This window comes from Galeopterus variegatus, unplaced genomic scaffold, assembly GCF_000696425.1.
Source record: "Galeopterus variegatus unplaced genomic scaffold, G_variegatus-3.0.2 Scaffold1230, whole genome shotgun sequence".
Classification (NCBI taxonomy): Eukaryota; Metazoa; Chordata; class Mammalia; order Dermoptera; family Cynocephalidae; genus Galeopterus; species Galeopterus variegatus.
Genome location: NW_007727341.1, coordinates 387,991 through 409,024, shown reverse-complemented (window position 1 = coordinate 409,024; position 21,034 = coordinate 387,991). Strand labels below are relative to the sequence as shown.

General features: G+C 38.1%; 1 protein-coding gene across 2 annotated transcripts in view; it reads right to left on the bottom strand.

Moving 5' to 3' along the window:
• Nucleotides 1-643: 643 nt before the first annotated feature.
• The window catches only part of KCNIP4 (Kv channel interacting protein 4), a 220,934-nt gene continuing 200,543 nt past the window's right edge, over nucleotides 644-21,034 (bottom strand). For both annotated transcript variants that reach the window (XM_008575744.1, XM_008575746.1), the window contains exons 3-8: nucleotides 20,422-20,491; nucleotides 11,006-11,076; nucleotides 6,489-6,596; nucleotides 4,384-4,488; nucleotides 3,683-3,745; nucleotides 644-2,133 (exon numbers count right to left, since the gene is read on the bottom strand). In XM_008575744.1, coding sequence (XP_008573966.1) covers nucleotides 2,086-2,133; nucleotides 3,683-3,745; nucleotides 4,384-4,488; nucleotides 6,489-6,596; nucleotides 11,006-11,076; nucleotides 20,422-20,491 — 465 coding nt within the window. In that variant the 3' untranslated portion in view covers nucleotides 644-2,085. The remainder of the gene's footprint in view (nucleotides 2,134-3,682; nucleotides 3,746-4,383; nucleotides 4,489-6,488; nucleotides 6,597-11,005; nucleotides 11,077-20,421; nucleotides 20,492-21,034) is intronic.

The window sequence follows — 21,034 nt, the reverse complement described above, 5'->3', positions numbered from 1 at the left end:
AAAAAAAAAAAAAAAGCTTTCAAAACATAATTTCCAGACATAGTTCAGCATTTTGATGTAGTAAGAAGCTGATCGTAGATCATTTTGAAAGAGTAAGGAGTGTAAGAAAAGAAACAAAACAAGAATAAAACCTTCTATCTTATGAGCAAGAAGAGAGGCCAGAGGGACTTGAGTAGCCACACTAAATCCAGAGTGGACCTGTATGTTGGAAGGGATGGAGATGAGAGATCAGTCTTGTGTATGGGAGCGGCAGTGTTATGTCCCAGAAGCATCAGAGAGTGGCCTCCCTTGCTCTACCCCTCAAACACCTCTTAGCAGTTCTCATTTCAGATACAGTCTCACTTGAAAGAATACAAGTGATTTCTGAGGAGTCATATCACAGAAATGCTCATCTTAGAGTTTTTGGCCTTCCTAGTCCCTCTGTCTGTCACACTTTTTACTCAGGTCTCTACTCCCTTGTCACATCCTCAGAACATACTGGCTGCAACTGCTACCTGCCCATGGGCCTTGCTTTTACCTTCTCATTGCATTTAGCACCACCCAGAGATAGCTGCAATCTAGAAAATGCTGTAAGAAAAAAGTAATAATGTTTTTAATCTAGTAATTACAGAATTTCTTAGAATAAAAACCTATAATGTAGACAGTAGAGTAATAAACATTTTATTTCGCTTTTATTTTTTCCTTTTTTGAAATACAAAATGTGCACATTGAGTTTACACAAACACGCGATGGCAAATTTCAGTGTACATGTATTGTACTACTCTTAATTTCTACACTGGTGATAGCAGGGCAGCTTTCAACATCCTATCTCTACACCAGAATAGATACCTGATTTATTGTTGCAAAGACAGTTGCAAATTTCCTCCTACGATAGCCTCCTGATCTTTGTAATATTTCTACAAAACAAGGAAGGTGTGTGTATCTTTAGTAATGTGGCAACTTTACAGTTTTGGCGTAAGTTCATTAAGAATCTGGATTATTGGAGTTTTGTGATGAGCTAAATCATAATGCAATTCAGATGAGTTATTCAGCACTTACGTTCATTTTCCACTAAACCTTAGTAGTAGTTCTCGATATAATGGAATCACTGCTGCTTTCAAAGTGAATTCTGCTTGCTGTTCTGTTCCTAGTAGGCGTTGGGGTAGTAAGGTTTCTTTGTCCCTGAATGGCTTGTAATATAAACATGCTGTGAGGAAGTCAGGGTAAAGGAGATGGAATTGGCCTTTAATGCTGTGAGGGATTACTTGTTATTAAACATTACTATGTACTACAGGATGGATGTCCTGACCCTTTGCATATGTCCGTAAACATCCTTGCCAAAGGATATTTCATGCCTCCTTCACCTCCCTTAACGACACAAGGAAACAGCTTGTAAGACTGAACAAATCCAAAATTATATATATTATGTAGGCCTTGGCTGTAATAGGTATTATGGAAAATTAAATGCTTATTAAAATAAGTTTTATTAGGCATATACTGACATCTGGTAATATACTAATTTGTGAAATGTTTCCTTAAAATGCCAGATAAATTAATGTCTTTAACAGAAGGTGGCAAATCCATGGAAACTGGGATAATGTGTTTGTTTTTTGGATTGTAGTAATCTTGTTTACTTAAAGTATATAAATGGAATTACATCATACAAACATGAAAATTAATTCAATTTCTGGAAATTAAATGCAGATGTCAATATTTTAGAAAACCATTTAAAATTCTAGGACTGAATACACAGAAATGAGTAGCAAAAAACACTGATATTTTAAAATCACTGATATGTGAAAGCCTCAGTAATCCCATGGCTAAGGAATCAATAAAACTATATGTCAGATTCTATTACTTTTGATATTCACAGAGTATGAAATGAGTTAAAACATCTCATGAACTCAGTGGCATTATGAAAAAGATGCAAATTTGTAATTGGAAAACTCAGATCTTTTGGGGATTGCTTTATATTAAAACAAAGCTTGTTTGCATAATATGCCTCAGTGTAAAGCTGAGCAATCTATGCTAAAAGTGGTAGCTCCAACTTTAAGTGTGGTAGAATAGTTCACATTTGTCTGTTCGACTGAGAATCTATTTGACAAGTTAAATCACATTTTCAAAGAGCTGCATCGAGCGCATTATGTTTTCATCCTGTAAGAGAGAAACACAGAAAGATTAAATTCAGCATATTTGCAACAGAAAGTACACTGTTTTGCCCTTAAGTATTGCCTCCTCACACCAGCTGCCTGTGCCAAAAGCTCAAATAAGAAGTGTGTGAATGTAAATGTCATTCCAGCCATTTTGCACCTAGATTACTATGGAGGGTTCATTTTATATTTTGTTGAGTCTATCATGCTTTAACTGTTTTATTTAAATCTTATTTGGTGTTAATAGGGGCTATTTCTCAAATCATAATGCCAGAGGAGAAATTAGAGAGGCACAGGGGGTAAAGTCAAAGTAAGCCAATGAGAATTTCGACATTCCAGGTAGATGACAGGCCAAATCAGAGAGACTTTTATACAGGTGCAAAGAAAATTTATGTGTGAGCTTTCAGTTGTGGCTTGGGAGGCAGGGTGGTAGATTAAGAGGGAACATGTTTGCCGTAATCGTACCTGTTTGTCTGCTAGTTAATGGCTAAATGTATGTGGACTGTAGAAGCCTTTACAAATGAATAGTCTCTCAATGACAGAGAAAAGATGGGTTGGGAAAGACCATTGACCAGTGGCTTGCTCAGTTTAACCTATTCCTGAGAAATGAACAAGAGGTAGGGCCGGCCTGTTAGCTCACTTGGATAGAGCAGGGTGCTCATAATACTGAGGATAAGGGGACGGCCTTTGAGCAATATAGGAGCACTTGTCAACTGTACATGAATGGCACTTAGCTGTTTACAGTAGTGGTAAATGGTGGCTGAACTAATAATGGCTTCCGCAGCTAGAAACTATGTAGCATTACCAAAGCAGGTTAATGTCACCACGTCAATGCTCTCAAAGACCACCACACCAAAATCCGAGTTCAGAAATAAGCAGGCATCAGGAAGGGTGAAGAACAATTTAAAAATAAAAAGAAAAGCTAAAGCATCAATAGACTCTCAGTGACTATTTTAAGAAATCTTAATTGTAGTTCTACCCACACATCAAGTCAGATAATTCTAGGTAAACTAGTACTGGTTTCCTAGATGATAGGTAATTACCTGGATTTCTCCTCTGCGAGAATCTGTTCTTTATTTTTTGTGACTGAAGCCCATTACTGGGTTCAGCCAAAAAGCCATTTCTTGTCCACAGACACTAAAGCAATGATATTTCCTTTAGAAATCAGTTGTAAGCTTGGCCTGTAATGCATACTTGGCTGTACTGGAATTCTAATTTTATAGAGATACAGTAGATAATATACATGTTATAATGCTAAGTCTAGGAGAACAGTAATTCAAATTTCCCATATATGTTTTATCCTCAATGAATACTCTAAAAAATTTGGAGAACAAAAGCACAGTATACGTGCAACTTTTCCATCTCTAGGGCTTCCGACATAACCTGCCTGCCTCAGACTAGGCACTACATAATGTTGACTTGTTGACTGAATGTATAAAATCATACGTGTAAGATCTTTATATTTTGCTCAGTTCATGGTGGCTCGCTGGCAATTCTCAGTCCAGCTATTATGAAAGTGATAGTTTTTTTTGTTTTTTACTCTCTTTACTTACTTTTTGGCAACTTTCAATGAACTCATCTATGGTAACAACTCCATCTTTATTTTTGTCCATTTTCTGTTCAGGAAGAAAAAACCAAAAAATATTATTCATACTTCCCTTGACATTCTCACACTTGAACTGAATGAGCTGATGCTGATGAAAGAAAGCCCAGTTGCTTGTTTTATGTGGAGGAACTGCTTCACAGCAGGAACTAGTAGTTTCTCAGAGATAAGAGTCATATGGCCAAATCCTTTCAGGCTGTTCCCTTTTCAGTATAATGTGGTGAAGATCTAGAGTCACTCTGCCCTAGGTAAAATCCTGCCTTCCAGATATGACAGAGCTCAGGCAATTTGCTGAAACTTTTAGAGCCTTGGTTTTATCATCTGTAAAATGGGGCTAATGAGGATTTATAACCTCATAGGGTTCTTGTGAGAATTGAATGAAAACAAAACACAAAAAACTTGTGAAACATGTAAATTGCTTCGTGTTCAATCTTGGATATAGTGAATATTTAAAAGTGTAGTTATCAGTGTTATAATAAATTCAAAAACAAAATTATTAAATTAGTAGAATAGTAAGCATTCTATTGTTTTTTCACTTTTGGTAAATATTTTCCTTTGCATTCTTTTAAATAAATCATCATGGCTCTTCTCAAACATCAGGAAATTTGCTCTTAAGTTCACTCCCTCCCTGGCTTCTATTTTGATTCCCACCTGGAAAAATGTTTCGACGTGTTGTCTGGGAGCATCTTCTTTGAGGACAGGATATGTGCATTTACCCATCATATCGTATATTGCTTTCATTATATCAAGCATTTCCTGAAAAGTAAAAAAGCATTCAAGTGAGGCTGCATACAGTATATGAAGAAAACAATCTAAGAAGCTTGGACAGATTTTTCCTACTCAACTGCAAATTTTTTATCTTTCTTTGACTTTTAATTAGGTGACTTTTGGTTGTCCCAAAGGAAAAGCCAACAAACAGCTTCCTGCCTTAAAAGTAGCAGAATCAAAACGTAGGAGTCAATTCTGATCTTAGTTTCAAGATGAAGCAAATTCCCATATGGCTAATATGGTAATAAAATGAATATTCTGTTTTAATGTTTGTATTTCCATAGATTTTACATAGACTATCTTTGTTTTATTGAATTATTATATATCTTATATGTTGCTTATCAATTTCCATTTATTGAGAGTAAGATATACTGCACACCATATACTGAGAATAAAATAAACTCCATTCAGAATTACTAAAACTGATAAGTCTCAAAGCTCATTAGGATTTTCATTTATTTTTTCCTACTATGGCTTTAAACTGAAGAAGTCACACATGGAGATGAGCCAAAATATTTTGAGCCTAGGAAACACCTGGACATTTTATTAATTTTTTTTTTTTTTAATAAAACAAAACCTAGTGTTTGCCCTGTCATTTTCAACCTGAGGAGAGTAAGAATAATATCTAATTACTTAGACATCCAGATTTATTGTTTCATGTTTGTTTCACATAAAAAGTCTCTGGATTAGGTTGATAACACAGATGTAATATACATGAGGGTACTTCAAAAAAGTTCATGAAATTATTGGTACCTTTCAATTCTATTTATTATGAACTTTTTGAAGTACCTTAATATTTACTTTTGAGAATATTCAATTCTATATAAATGATAAAGTAATTTGTAGCTTGTAAAACAAGCAAAACCTTTTAAGATGTTTTGAGAATAGATAAGTAGCAGGAGTTTGTTAGAAATAGGCAGAATTCATGGGATGTATTAAACTTAGAAAGAACAGAATTGAAGGACCAATACATACTTAATATTCCTGAGGCACTTGGAGGTATATATTCACGGTATACCAAATATAGAAGAAGCACTAACTATTCAAGATATGCTCCATTATATATGAACACTTAACATTCATGAAGTCTTAACTCAGCACCCAGTGCTGACACTCATTCTGGCCCCAAGAAACACAAAATTCATGACTACTTATCAAGCTATAGCTGTGGCCAGATACATTTGTCATCTGTCTCTTCCATAGAGCATACAGCAGGTTCATGTCATTGGCCACTGGCATTGGCCTTTAGACCGAGGCACCTTTTGCCTGTGGGCCCCTTGCTGGAAACTCTGGGGAAGGCTAGTGAGGCAGAGAGGGTGACAGGGCATATGAACATTGACCAGGCCCAGAACTCTGGGAGCGTGGTCCTTCAACCCCACTTACACCCTTTCTTCAACGTGGTTAACTTACCCTATCCCTATCCCTTTGTTTCTTGCTGTGTTTGAATTGGTTTAATAAACCATATGATATGAGCATCTCGATTTGGTCCATGAGCTTTCTTTCTTGGATAGCCTGACTGAAAGTGTATTTGGAGGCCCTGCCATTGCATCAGGTCATTCCCACAAAAACAGGTCATAGTGTGATCCATATGATTATAAAACTGCCTGTTTCCATATGGATAACATTATATGGGATGCAGGGTAGGAGAAGATTTCAGGCCAAATATTCTATTCTGGTTTGGAGGCACTTTCTTCTCATCTGTTTCAACCACAGTCTTTATTTCATTCAAGTATTTATTAAGAAGCCAGTAGGAAACAAGGGTGTAAACCTTATGTGTTATATATTTACTTGGAAGGTACAACATAAACTATTCCAACCCATTCTAAATTTTTTATTAGAATACATCTCTTCACCACTACCACATAAACTATTTTGGAATTCCTGAAAAAAAAAAAGATTTTCAATTAATAATTGCAATTGTTTAATATTTTAAAGTTAAGAAATGAAAACAGCCCAAAGGATAGCTGTGTTGGTGAGGCATTTCTTACTTCTTTAGTGATGTAGCCATCTTTATTTATATCATACAAATTAAATGCCCAGTTGAGTTTTTCTTGAACTGTCCCTCGGAGCAAAATGGAAAGACCATTGATAAAATCCTGAAAAGAAATAGAAATAAAAATACAGCTTGATAAGACATTTCTAAAAGAGTACGACAAAAACTCTGATAAAATTGCCTCCTAAGTGATGGAAGCAAGGGCTACAGCCCTCAGGATTTTGAACCATTTATCTTGCAAAATGAATAAGGTGTTCTTGGTCGTCGGTTTCTAAGTTCTTTGTGGGCACAAACCACTCCATAGCCTATTAGGAACTGTGAGTGTTGTACTGGACCTCGTATCAGAATAGGTACCCAAACAGCAAGATGCTTGAGTATAAGTGGTATTGGCTTTTTACTACAAGTGCACACAATTTACAGAAAAGAATCTAATAACACTGTATTTTTAAAAATATAGCACACACATAACACACTTCCCATGAAAAAGATCTGCTAACAACAGATGCAGGCTGTATATAAGAGAGGGACCAATTATAGTCTTTCCTTAGAAATCAAGTTGTAATTTACATGTGGCCAATGGTTAAGAGCCAGGAGCTAGAAGCCAGAAAGCCTGAATTCAAATTCCAGCTATGTCACCAGATAGCTTTGTATGTATGTTTTTCTGGCTTTTGCGTTAGACTTGATGCCTGTACTGAACTTACTTTTGTGTTAAACTTGGTGTGGGCCCTGCTCAGTCTCTGGAGCATGCCACACTCTCTTCGTGGAAGTGTATTTCTTACCTGTTTTATTAAACTTGTTCTCATTTTCTACTGTGACTCTGCCTTCAACCTCTGTCCTCTGGTGGAGTCAAGAACCTGGTAAGAGGACTGGGTAGATTGAGGCCGAGTATAGGGCCCCCCTGGACCCTACCTCCAACATCAAAACTACCTACATTCAAAGATAGCTAGGGACTTTGAGCATCCCTCTTGCTTTATCTTGCAGGATATTAGTAAACAGTTATTTCAAAATAGGAATGACTACCTTATTTTGTGCAAAAGGAAAATGGGAAACTCAATGTGGCTTATAAGATTTTTGCTCCATGCTTTTCTGGGTGGTAACTGAAACCTCTCAAGCAGGGAGTGTCAAGGCTTAAAACAACAGCAGCAACAACAAAGACTGTCGAAGAATCCTTTGCACAACTACCTAACTTTTGCCTGTGGGATGAGGTTATGTCTGTTCCCTAATGCACAATAAGATAAGGGGAGAGGGATCTGTTCTGAATTCTGGTTTCCGTTCTCTTATTATCAAGGCAAAAGAAGAAATTTGACTTCATAATGTTGTCTTGTTCAGCTGTGAGCTTTATTCATCTACCAAATCTTTCCTGAGTGCCTCAGCGCTGGTCACTATGCCAGGGACATTATCCTCCTGACTTCCCACCTGCCAATCAAAAACCACATGGCTTAGAATGATGTATTTGCAAAGTCTTGTAAATAAAGTCCTGTTTACAGATGGGAAATCATCATTAAGTGATTCACCAAATGTTAAAAAGGTTAATTAGCGAGGAAGTGACAGACTCAGTACAGAAAGTTAGGCATGTGTTTAGTATATTCCTTATTTTATGCTTGCTTGTATAGTTTCATAAAAAAAAAATTAAGGTTGTTTATTTCCTCTGGCATGATCACACAGCCAGTTGGTGGCAAAATGGAGATTTAATCTCAGTCATATCTAGATCCAGGTCTCCCCCTCCTGCCTTATTTACTCTGCTTTTCAGATTCAAGCAAGTTAAGTGAAAAACTCCCATTTCTCTTTATCATAGAATCAGGATAGTCTCTCTGCTGTACCTCCCAGTATGCTAATGTTACTCAAAATATATTCATTCCCTAACCATTTCTGTTTTCTAGAGACTTTCCAGGTAGCTAAACAACTTAGAAAAATAACTGCAAATGCCTAGTTTTAATTTGGTTTTGATTCAGCATTTATTAATTTAGCCATTAGTTTGCTTTAAAAGGAAAGACATTTTACCAACAAACATATCATATATTCAACCATTACAACTAATTTCCCAAATTATAATTGTCCATCACAATTACCAGCATTTTACATAAATATTTTAAAAGCAGTGTTATGCATGGTCCTGTATCAGTAACACCTTGCTAAATTTATGTATAAAATTGTCTATAACGTGCTATAGGAAATTAATGGTAAATATCTGATATTTAAGTAATTTCAAGTAATTAAATCACTAGTAGTGTTCGCCTTATCCTCTGCAGACTAGCTATAAAAGTTTTTATTAAGTAAACTGGAATCTTTGACTTTGATATTGTAGCTAGAATGATAGATCTTGTTGGTAACGTGCAGCAAACACTAATGCGATATTATCATGGGGTGATTAAAGACATCATCTTGGAGTGAGCTAAGCTGCCGTCAGTGGAAGAAACGTCCCAGGAGACTGGTTCCCAGGACATCCTCGCACCACCTCTTCCCCCACCAGCTGCTGCTTCTGCATCTGGGATAGACCCATCCGCCCCGTCTTGACTTCTAAGTTCACACAGTCTTCTCAGCCCACTGCCAGTTTCTATTTTTCTCTTCTCAGTGTTATTTCTTGGTTAAGTTATGGGAGATGACATTTGGGGTTCCTGGCCCAGAATCTTCATATTAGTGGCACTCCATTTGTGCAAGTGCAGAGTAGGTGTGAGGAGGCACTTTGCTGCACCCAGTAATGATGCCCCTGGGACCACTGACTGACATCTCAGAAGGCTGCATTTTTCTTTGTACATCCTGACTCCACAAAGCCCTTGTACCCAGATAGCCGCCTCTGCCCATACTAATGTTTCCCCGCCGAAACATGACCAATTTTGTTGGAATATAATTCTACCAATTTCATTTTATTATCTTTTGAATTTGTCTTCTTTTTCACTTCCAATGCCTTTACTGAAGTTCAGGCTTTCACTGGCTCCTGTCTGGACTCTTGGAATAAATAGCTGCTAAATGCACTCCTGTTTCCAGAAACATCTCTCTGATACATTAACATTCCTGCTGAAGATGCCTCAGGGTCTCCTCATCTCCTACTAGACAGTCCTACGTCTCCAGCCTCCTGCCCAAGACTTGTCAGGGTCTGGCCTCTGCCTCCTTCCCCAACCTTTGCTCTTGGCTCTCCCATGTTGCAGAAATGCTCTCTCTTTGTTCCCAAGCCTGATGCACTCTGTGCGGTCTCTGCCTCACTGCCCACCGCTTCCCATCCCCAGCCTTTACTCTCTTGACCAGCTCCTGCTTGTCTTTCAGACTTAGTTCACCAATTCAGTTCCACTGGGCAGGCTGCCCTGCTATAGCCTATCTGCCAGGGACCCTTCCCAGCCCCTGCTTTCCTTTAACATGGCCCTCACTGAAATTTCTGCTCATGTGTGAGACACATTGTCCCCCACTCCCCCCAAAATGTGTCTCACAAATTACCTCATTTCCATTTTATGTAGACTTGTATATATACTCAAATATACGAGGGGTCTTCAAAAAGATCATGGAAAGATTGATATTTTTTTTCAATTCTATTTTCCTTGAACTTTTTGAAGCACCCTCCTCTGTGTGTGTGTGTGAGAGAGAGAGAGAAACTGTAATTACAGTGTAAAATGATGTATAATTTGATTCCCTAGAGACCAAGCACAGCCATTCAGAATATAAGCAAATAGATTAGTTATATGGTCACCCACAGGTTTCCTGACAAAAATAAAAACCACCAGTCTTCACATCTGATATAACATTTAGATTTAAGTATATCAGTATCTGTGAAATTCTATGTGCCATATGAATCATTTGAATGACATCATTTTATGACACACACACAAGCATACTTCAAAAAGTTCATATCAAATGGAATTAAAAGATAATATAAATCTTTCCATGAACTTTTTAAAGACTCCTCAGGGGTGTGTGTGCATGTGCGGTGTGTGTTTGTGTGTGTGTGTAGCATTGTGAATATCCAGGACACATTTTCTTTTACTAGATGCTTACCTACAGTATTTCATGAACAAAATTGCATGCTTTCTCTACACAACATTTAAAGTTAGTAGTTGAAAAAGAGATTTCCTTGTAAAATTGTCAGGTTGGTGAATATAGCATTTTTCTATATTTAACTTCTTGCCTGATTGCCCACCTTACTGGGCCTTCCACAGCAGGGTTTTTGACATTATCATCTTGGTATTTCCTACCACAGTGATGGGCCCAAAGTAGGTGCCAGTAAATGCTAGTTAAATCATTTGCCTTCTGGGATTGTTCCCACACAGTTGAGGAAATGGACTTTCCCTGAACGAACAGATAAAAAGTAATAAAAAACAAACTAAATGTTGGTTGTAATTTGTATTTCTTTTGAGAGATAAGGGCAGCTTCTTGGCAATCAGTGAGCGAAAGGAAGTGTTGGGTTTTTTTATCCCCCTGCTCAAAAATGATCAAATCGCCAAACTCAAATTTTCCCACAAAAAGGACTAAAGTCACTTTCAGAGTGCTTAAAGTCAAATGATATAAAAATAGTCTAAGGCTTACCTCGAAACTCACAGCTCCGTTGTGGTCAGTATCAAATGCATTGAACAGGAAGTGTGCATATGTTGTAGAGTCTGAAATGTCCAAAAGGGATTATCATTAAGTCAATCTTTCAGATCTGGCATAAGACCTGGATAGCAGCTCCAAGCCTCCTTTCATTCAGGAAAATTAACCCCCCTCCTTTAGCTTGTGATTTACTCCCAGCTGCCCACCCACTTTTGGGAGAGGACTGGAATTTGAGATTCACAGGAATGAATCTCTACCTGCACCAAGGCTGCTGGTGACAGACCTGCTCCATGAGTTTCTGGCTGGAGATGCTCTCAGCACATGACAGTCTTGGGTGATGATACCAACACTGGGACAAGTAATGGCCTGATATATGGGTGTGAGGATTAAATGAGACATGTCTAGAAATGTTTAGCACTTGGCAAAGATTATCTCTAGAAATAAATTAATAAAAATACTAATAATGAGATGAAGATGAGTTGTTATTAGTGTTCTTGTTGTTATTAGTACAGTCATATGCTGCATAATGATGTTTCAGTCAGGAACGGACTACATATATAGCCATGGTCCCTAAGATTATAATGGAGCTGAAAAATTCCTGTTGCCTAGTGACGTCATAGCTGTCAAAACATCGAATGCAACACTCGTGTTGTGGTGATGTTGGTGTGCACAAACCTACTACAGCATATATTGAGGAAGAATGCCTCCCCTACCCATGGGGTGACCCTCCCAAAGGTAGTTCAGGCCTTTAAGATAGCCAAGCAAGTGACACACCAGGTCAGATCCTAAGTGAGAGGGTTGTTGTCTATTTTAGAATTCTTACATTTTAAAATCATTTCCACTCTTCCCCATAGTTAGCTAACACTCACTGAGCGCTTGCTGAGTGCCAGGAGCAATTTCTATCTATAATTTATCTTTCATAAAGTTGCAGGCGTGGTATTATTCTAATCCCCATTGAATAGATGAGGAAAGTGAGGCACAGAGAGACTCAGTAACATAATTAATGGGCCCATGTTATGCAACTAATGACTAGTGCAGATGATAGGAAAATTCATTGCTGTCCCCTTTCACAATGCACTCTTGCACAGTGACAAAACTGCCTATGTATTTCTCAGAAAGTATTCCTGTCGTTAAGTGACTCATGACTGTGATTTCATCATTTTTACAACTCAGATAAGAATATTAGGACTCAGAAAAGTTGAGAATCTTGCCCAAAGTCACATAGTCAATAAGGAGTAGACTGGAGACATGAGCTGAGGTCTTTCTGACTCTCAGAACCAGGTTAGCTCAGTTGGCTAATAGATTGGGAACAGTGTTGACCTGGGAAGTCTCTGTAGCTGTGTTGGAAGGGGATTGTGTGGTCCTAACAGTTCCCACTTGGATGCAGTAGGGAGCCCCTCCTCTGTCTGGGTCTTGGGTGGGATTGGAGGGTCTGGGTATAGGTGGACAGGCATGGACAGCCCTCTACCCCTGGTACCTCCTGATACTGCCTAATGACACCAAAGTACTCTGAAATCTAACACTTTCTCTTAAAGTGATTCTAGTAGCTTTTTTCCCTCTCATTTTTCTTTCCTTCCTCTTCTCCTATTTCTCCTTTGTCTCCCTAATCTCTGAGTTTTCTGCCTTTTCATTTTAAAAGTCTACAGTAAAAACTTATTGTTTTCTTTTCTTAGTACCCGGCTTTCAGTTTTAAATACTGTGCATGACCCTTGATCAAATTTACATGATTATTTTCAATGCTTCATCTCATGGGCTTTAGCCTTTTATCTTAACCTTTTTTTATCTTCTCAAAAAAAATTGTAACCTTTTAGCTCATTGGCTCTAGCCTTTTATCTTCTGTTTAAAATCTCACCTATTTCTATTTTATAACTTTTAACCTTTATTTTTATTGGGACTTAACGTACCTTCTATTCACTTTTTACTGTATGGTTTGCTCTTAAAGGCTGTCAAGAAGCTAAGTCATAGTAGTGGGAATAGAGAATTTCCCTCCCCAAATAAGAGAGGTCCAAGGTCATCTAAACCTTTCTCCTGGCTTATAGGGCCCATGACCTGTTTATGAATGGTTCTTCCTGAATGTCACTGCAGTAGCAGTGGTCAGCACTATGGAAGTGGGTCCTGGGTGGGATTTATATATTTATACACATTAAATATTTATATATTTCACAAGATAGTGCACTCAGTTTCTCAAAATGATGGTGGCATCTTCTCTAATATCTTACCTTTAAATATAGTATAAAGAGCCACTTATTTTTAAACATGTGAATTACAAACACTGTTTTCAATAAGCTAATCAGGCACCAAATTTGGGTCTACATAATAAGTAAAACTGTTCTATCTAGAGTGGATGTCCAGCTAGTATTGATGGGTTACAGGAAGAAATCCTATTGGATATTGGACCAGAGGTTTAATTACAATCAACTTAGTGCTATTGTTGGGAAGTTCCACTATAGCATTATCAAGAATTGGCAGCCTATTTCTATTTGCAAAGTTGCTTTGCTCACAACAGTACTTTTTCAAAGACCTCTTGAACTATTTAGTGCCCTATGGAGATGTAAGTTGGTAGGTGGTAGGTTAAACTTATTTTCAAGGGAGGAAAAAAAGAAGAGATTTTGCATATTTTATAATGAGCTTCATTAAGCAGGTCTCTTGTTACCCTGTTTATATAATCAGGTTAAATGCCTTTACCTTAGCAAGCAGAATTCACCATGAATAATGGCTCAGAATAAAAGATGTTTGCAATTTTTAAAAATGTAAAAAACAAGATAACCTGGGCATATGGTAATTACAATTCCTCTTAAATGGGGTTTCTCTAGCTTTAAAGCTTGACATGTGGGAATTATACTCTCAAGGTCTCTACTAATGCAGTACAGAGGACGTCTTCTTCTTCTAAATGCACCTTGGCAATTCTCCTAGAAGTTAAGCTGGTTTTCCAGCCTAGATATACTGGGCAAAAGCTTTTGCTAACAGTGCAATGGAGTCAGACTGCCTGATTTTGAATCTCAGCTTTATGAAAGATTAACTGTGTGACCTTGAGCAAGTTTTTTAATATGTCTTTTATTCAATTTGCTCATCTACAAAATGACAACATTACCAGTATGTACTTCATAAAGTTGTCATGAGGTTTAAATGAGATACTATATGCAAAATGTTTACAGTAGTCCTAGTCATCTACTAAATGTTCAATAAATAAAATATTAGCTATTATTATTCTTTCATAGACAATACACTCTCTCTTCAAGTACCTTAAAAAAACATGATCAGATCTTTTACAGACATAATATCTTTTCACCTAAAAAAGTTCCTTTTTTTATAAAACCTCTGTTGCGTGTCTAGGAAACTGGAGTTCTACTTTGATGCAATTTCATGCTCAATAAAGGCCAGTAGAATTATTTCATGAAAGGCAATGAACCTTCTGATGGAGTCTGGATTTCTTCTGGCAGGCATTTGAAGCCTGTAAAGATTTTTAAAGAAGGAGGTGCTGCTACTAGCTTTGACTGGGCCAGAGGAAAAAGCTGAGGCACTGGAAGGTCTGGCTAGGCAGAAAGGTCAATAAAGTGAAGACAAGAGAAACTGTGCACAGAAGCTTCTATGGTTCAGGTTTCACCCGACTGTGTTTTTCTTAGGCACTCAGTAAGTGCTTGTTAAAGGATGAATAACTGGTTTCCTGAATTCTAGATTTCAGTACAGTTCAGGGTTTGAAAGTTATAACAATGATATTTCTTCTCCCTGTGTGACCTGATGGTCTTCTTTGATGACATTTCCTTATATAACAAAAATAGTTACTGAGTTTGATATGCTGAGGTTTTCTTGGTTTCTTATAATTTTACACGTGAAGTTGAAAAATAAATGTTGACATTTTACAGATGGGCAACAAAATCTATAGATTCGTAGGATAGAAAGAGTTCTTGGATATCATTTAACAATTTATCTACATTTAACAAAAGTGGAAAAGAGGTTCAGGTACTATTAGTGACTTACTAAGGTCACCTAGTTAGTTAATGGTAGAGTTAGTGATGAAATCAATACCAACTCTTAGAAATAAAGAGTGTTAGAGTAGAAAGAAAACTGAGGATATCCTTGGTCTGACCCCCACATTTCACTGAGGAATGACCTGAGGCCCAGAAAAATAGACCACTCGAGGTCACATAGCACCGTGATGGCAGTCTGTGCACAAACTCAGGACTCCTGATTTCATCCTCTCTTCTTAACCCAATTATTTCCAAACCACATGATGATACCAACTAACCCTCAAGTTAGTTGTTCAGAGTATTTGAACAAATACAGTTGATTATCATGTTCCAGGTTTGTGGAATGAAATCATCCTGACTGATTTCCTTCTTCCCACTCCAACCCCCCACTCCCACCTGAATTCAAGCACAAGGTACTTAGCTTAATATATTTGAATATACAATTCATGGTTACCAATGTGAAGCAGGTTTATATGCAGTTTCTGTCAATATCCTCTATAAATCACCTTGAAAATTGTTAGAAATATTGTCCTAGGACAAGAGGGATACTCAGTGGGTGGAGTTTTATATTTTATTTTATTTTAATCTTTTTGTCCACAGAACCCATCTAAGTGCCTCAAGTGCTTCTCACACAGAGGATGCTGAGAAAACATTTGTTGACTTAGATTCTTCTGACTTGAGCTTATTCCTTCATTCATTCCTTCAACAGCTGTTTATCCGGTGCCTAGTATTATCAAAGTAAATGCAAAATTCCTACAACACTAGCAGGAATAGCCCAGGAAACTGCAATATTTATGGGCTTATAAAGTGCTTAGTGAGCTAAGAGCTTACACATTAAAGCTTCTACTGTACGTGGAGGTGAAAAAGTCCTGTTGTAACCATACAGGCAACAGCACCAACAAGCTGTTTCCTCTCTGCTTGCTTTATAGTAGGCATACTTTATCCCCTACAAACAAGAGGCTTGTGTTCAATTCAGTTGTGCTGACTTCCAGAACACCAAACAAGTTGTGCTTGGTATACTGTCTCGCTAAGCAATAGAGAAAGCTAAGATCCTGACAGTACAAATTGCTGAGAGTTCTGTAGATAAGACAAAGCATTTTCATGGAGGAAATGGTGAGATGTTGTGATTTACAGATGCATCATTGTTACTGTCCATAATGAGAAAGACCTGTTGCTTTCAGGCCATCAACCTGAATAAACGATGACTCTGTGGAAGTGTAAGGATGGCCATAACATGAATTACCTGCCATCAGAGACTGCATTCTTCCTTAGGCCATCTTTTCTTTTCTAACATCATGTAAAGTATGTTTTGCACGAGTGATATTAATTTTTAAAATTGCAAGTCATCAGTCTTTAAAATATTTAATTTCCTTCAGTGATGCCTGGTGCTTTTAGATTTATGCATTCAATTAACATAAAAAAAATCAAAGAATTTTTAAGAGGCAAAAGTAATTTTTCCTTAAATCCCTTTGGATTTTGTAACAAGAATCTTTTGGAAAGTAGATGCTCTCTGCTTAGGTAGATGTTCTCTAATGCGGAAATGTTATTTTTCAAATGGAGATCAAATTTTAATGTGGAGCTGCATCCAACCAGTAGCCTGTAGTAACTTTGTTTGAAATAATGAGAAAATAAAGATTTTCATCTATATTAGTACTTCTATATTAATGTCTGCCAATATGTTGGCAGACAGATAATAAACATGATTTTTCTTAAAAAATTCCATGGGTTTTAAATATTTTAGAAATGTATGAGGTAATTAAGTAATACCCCAAATGAATCTTTCATTAATGCAGACAATGGCCCCATTGCAATTCTGGTATCAGGTGCTATAAGCAATATTTGTCTGTGGTTTGTCAGAACAGAATTTTCCCCTGTGCACTGTAGTAATGGTGGGGTGGTGTATCCAAGTCCATGTAAAGATAGGACTCACTGTGTTTTCTCAGAATTCTAATTAAATTATTTTAAAAGACTATCTTTAATAAAAATTTATGTTTTGATAATCCATGCACAAAATTGTCTTAAACACACCAATATACCTAAAACCAAATAAATTGAGAGCCAAAAAAGGATATAGCCTTTGTATGAAATAACCAATATGCATATTAAAATATACTTTTCAAAATGCCTTTTACAGATATTATTCCATTGTACAGTTACCACCATCATGCAAGCTGGGTGTCATTCATTCATTCATTAATGTTGTAAGTATTTATCAATTGCTATTACTGGTCAGTCACTGTTCCATATCCTGTGGTTACAACAGTGAGCAAAGTAGAGAAAACCTCTTTCCCTTGAAGCTGACATTCTAGTGGGGACAGAGATGATAAATAACAACAATATAAGTAAAATATATATATAATTAGGTGGTCTTGAGTGCTGAAGAGAAACACAGCAGGGGAAGGGGCTGGGGAGTGCTTAAGGGGTTGCAGCTAAAGACAGGGTGGCCTCACTGAGGAGGTGGCATTTGAGGAAAAGCCAAGGTGGTGAGATATGGAGATGGGTATTTGGGAGACGTGAATTCCAGGCAGACGGAACAGAAAGCTCAAGGCCCGGAAGCAGCAACGTGATTGAGGGCCACTGTGTAGGTTGCGGCTTATGCTCTGGTAGGGGGGAGGTGTTGACCAGAGCAGTGACACGATCTGGCTAATAGTTTAACAGGATCACTCTGGTTCATTTTGAGAATAGATCATGGTCAGAAGAGTGGGTATCAGATTCAGAAAGACCAGTTCAGAGATTATTGTGGTTATTTTGCCAGGAGGGGATGTTGGCTCCTTGAAGTGGAAAGCAGTTTTGTTTTGTTTTTTTAAAAAAAGGTGATAGCAAGGTCAGTGGCAGCATCAGCTCTAGCCACAACCACAGAAAGAAGCAATGATCACCTCTTGTGTTGAGAAGAGGTCACAGTGCCCATGAAGGACTGGATGGCCCCCTTCCTATTCGAGGTAAAGGCTTCTTCTAAACTCCTGATGCACATCCTCGCTCGACCCCATCCCGTCACTCTCTCCTCCAGTTCTGGATTCTACTTATTATCTCCTCCCTTTCTTAAGCACTAACATCTCCTCCCTTAGCAGCTCCTTCTCTGTGTAGATGCAAGTTCCAGCCTCTTCTATATTAAAAAACAAACTCTTGCACCTGTATCTGCTTGGAGCTATCATCTGCTTCCTGCTCATCTCTTCACGCTCCCAGCCAAGTTTCCTGTAACTGCTGTCTCCACTGGTCGTCCCTGTTTTCTTACTTCCATTTACCCTTCAGTCCTCTGCAACTTGGCTTCTGCCTGTTCCCTCTCCTCCCCAGTGCTTTTTGAAAGCTGCTCTGATCACACTCAACATCAACCTCCATGTTTCCATGACCTGGGGACACCTTGTGGTCCTCTTGACTGTAGAGTTTAGGGTCTTCATTCTCTTTCTTTCTGAACTCTCAATCTCTCTTGGGCCTATTCCCATATCCCTGGCTGTTCATTCTCCATCTCTTTCGAGGATCACTTTCCTTCTCATGGTTCTGAACGTGTGTTCTGGAATTTCATGTGTGACCCATGGTGCTCATAGCTTTTTATACTCCACCCAGTGACCGATCCACATCATGGATTTAACCACGTCATGGTTAATAACTCCCAAGTCTTTGTCACTTTCTCTCACTTTTCCTCTGAGCCTCAGATTCGTACAAACTTCTTGTTGAGCCTAAATCCCCACAGGCAGCTCAAATGTAATTTTTCCAAAACTGAGATCATCATCCGTCCGTTCTTCCTGTGACGGATCACCTGGTGCCCCTGACAGAGTCCTGGAAGTGGTCACAAATGCCTTTCTCCATCTGTTTTCTTCATAAAAGTCGATCAATCACTAAATTCTGTCATTTTTATCATCTAAATATGTCTGTAATCTGTCCCTGCTTCTTCATTCCTACAATGTGTGTCCTGGTTGAAGACCTTACTGTTCTGCCTCCTGCAATAACCTTCTAATTAGCCTCCTTGCCTGTAGTATTGCCTGCCTCAAGTTGACCTTCCACAGAGCGATCCGTGGAATACATCCCAAACATGAATCTGATCATAACAGCTCCTGCTTAACCCCATCAGTGGCTNTGGAATACATCCCAAACATGAATCTGATCATAACAGCTCCTGCTTAACCCCATCAGTGGCTATGCATCACTTCAAGGATAAAGTCTCCATTTCTCACCATGGCATCCATGACCACCTAAGACATCTCACCCCCTGTCATTCACTCCCTAGACCAGCCACACCCAAATCCCGGCAGTTTCTTGTAAATGCTCACCTTCTATTTTATACTCTGATGCTTTGCCTAGACCCCATTTGCCTAGAATGGCCCCACTGCCTTTGAAAGCTGGAAAACATCATCCTTAGAGGAGAAACTTCCCCTGAGAGGTATACTGAGAGAGAGAAAACCTTAGGAAATGAATCAATCTCTCAGCATCTTAGTTCCCACATTTATAAAATGGGAGGGTCATAACTAGGGTTATCGGATGGTAAGGGGTAAGGCATGCCGGGGCCAGGCACATATTAGATGTCTCCTGAATGCTGTCATCTTCAGCTCAGACTCAGATTCAATTGATCTAGAAAACTGCTTTTTAATTTCTTCCCTGTCCTTCAGCTGGTCTAATTCTGCCTGCGTTATATACTATTTCTAACCCCCTTCTTCACACTTATATTTGATGTTCACACTACCCACTTGCTACTCTAGACTATAACATTCTTTTGGGCAGGAATCATATCCTATTCCTCCTGCCTGATCAGCACCTCACACATAGCTGGGCACACAGTAGGCTGTGTGACACATTTGAGCTGAGCTTCTGTTGGTTGATTGAAAGAAAAACTATAAAGTCCGGGGACAAATATATCTCTTCTTTATGCTATCTTTGTGTGTGTGTTTTTTTCCAATTAAAATACTATCTAGAGTGGTTTTAATTTTCCCAGATGAGGGGATCATATTAAAGAGTTACTGAAAGGAAGAGAGACAGCAGTAAGTGCACTAGGTGAAGCTACAGAAAAATCTAGGTTATCACCCAGATCTGTCACTTAGATGTGTGGCCCTGAGCAAACCAGCTTGCTTCTCTAAGCCCCAGATTTCACATCTGGAAATTGAGAATTCCATTTGTCCTAATTTTTAGGGTTGGGAGAATCAAATGAGACCTATAATGCCTGTGAAAGTCTTTTGTGCTAGTTTGAAGGGCCCCATAACAGTCAGAAAGCCCTAGTACTAGGCACACAGTAATGCTTGTATTAAATTGAGGAGCAGCCTCCTGGATATTTGATCATTTGTAAGCAGCTCCCTTTGTGATACATTAAAAATTAGGCACACTTGCATGCTATGTGTTAATTCTCTTACATAAAGATTAAAAATGTAGAAATGTGCCATGAAATATTAAACCAAACTGAAGACTGCAAGCGTAATTGTAACTCTGTGAGTATGTTAACAAGTCCACATTTGTACTTACCTCCCTGTGGAAAGAACTGCGAGTAAATCTCTTTGAAGGTTTCTTCATTAACAACACCACTGGGGCATTCCTAGAGAAAAGTGGCAGAGAAGCAACGTGAGGAAAGGGTTCATAAAACTGATTTTTTTGCTTATTTGGAAACAGAACTGTCTACTATGCAAAGCTGCACCGAGTTAACCATCCATCCATTATTACAAAGAGAATAAAAGCACACTATAAACCTCTCTATGTTCCAGTTCCTACAGGATAAAAAAAAAAAATTGCAGATGTAAATGTCTTTGCAAAGTGTCAAGGGAGGTCTGACATATTGAAAAACACACAGCTGCTTTTAAGAACATATATGTTTATTATTAATGAGGTAGGAGGAAATCGCTTTATTTTTCAAACAGCAAAGATATTTTAAGATGCTTATAACATGGTCTTTGCTGGATCTTGGTTCGGTGTCCTCTTGAGGTTTTCTGGACCAACATGATTTTCAGTTCCATGAGAAAATGGTGTGCTCCATTGGAGTCTAAACCAGTTCAAGAAGCTGCAATAGTTACTGATTTTTATAAACAGGTTATTCAGGAGTACACAACAACATGTGTTATTTGTCCGTTTCTGTTGCTTATAA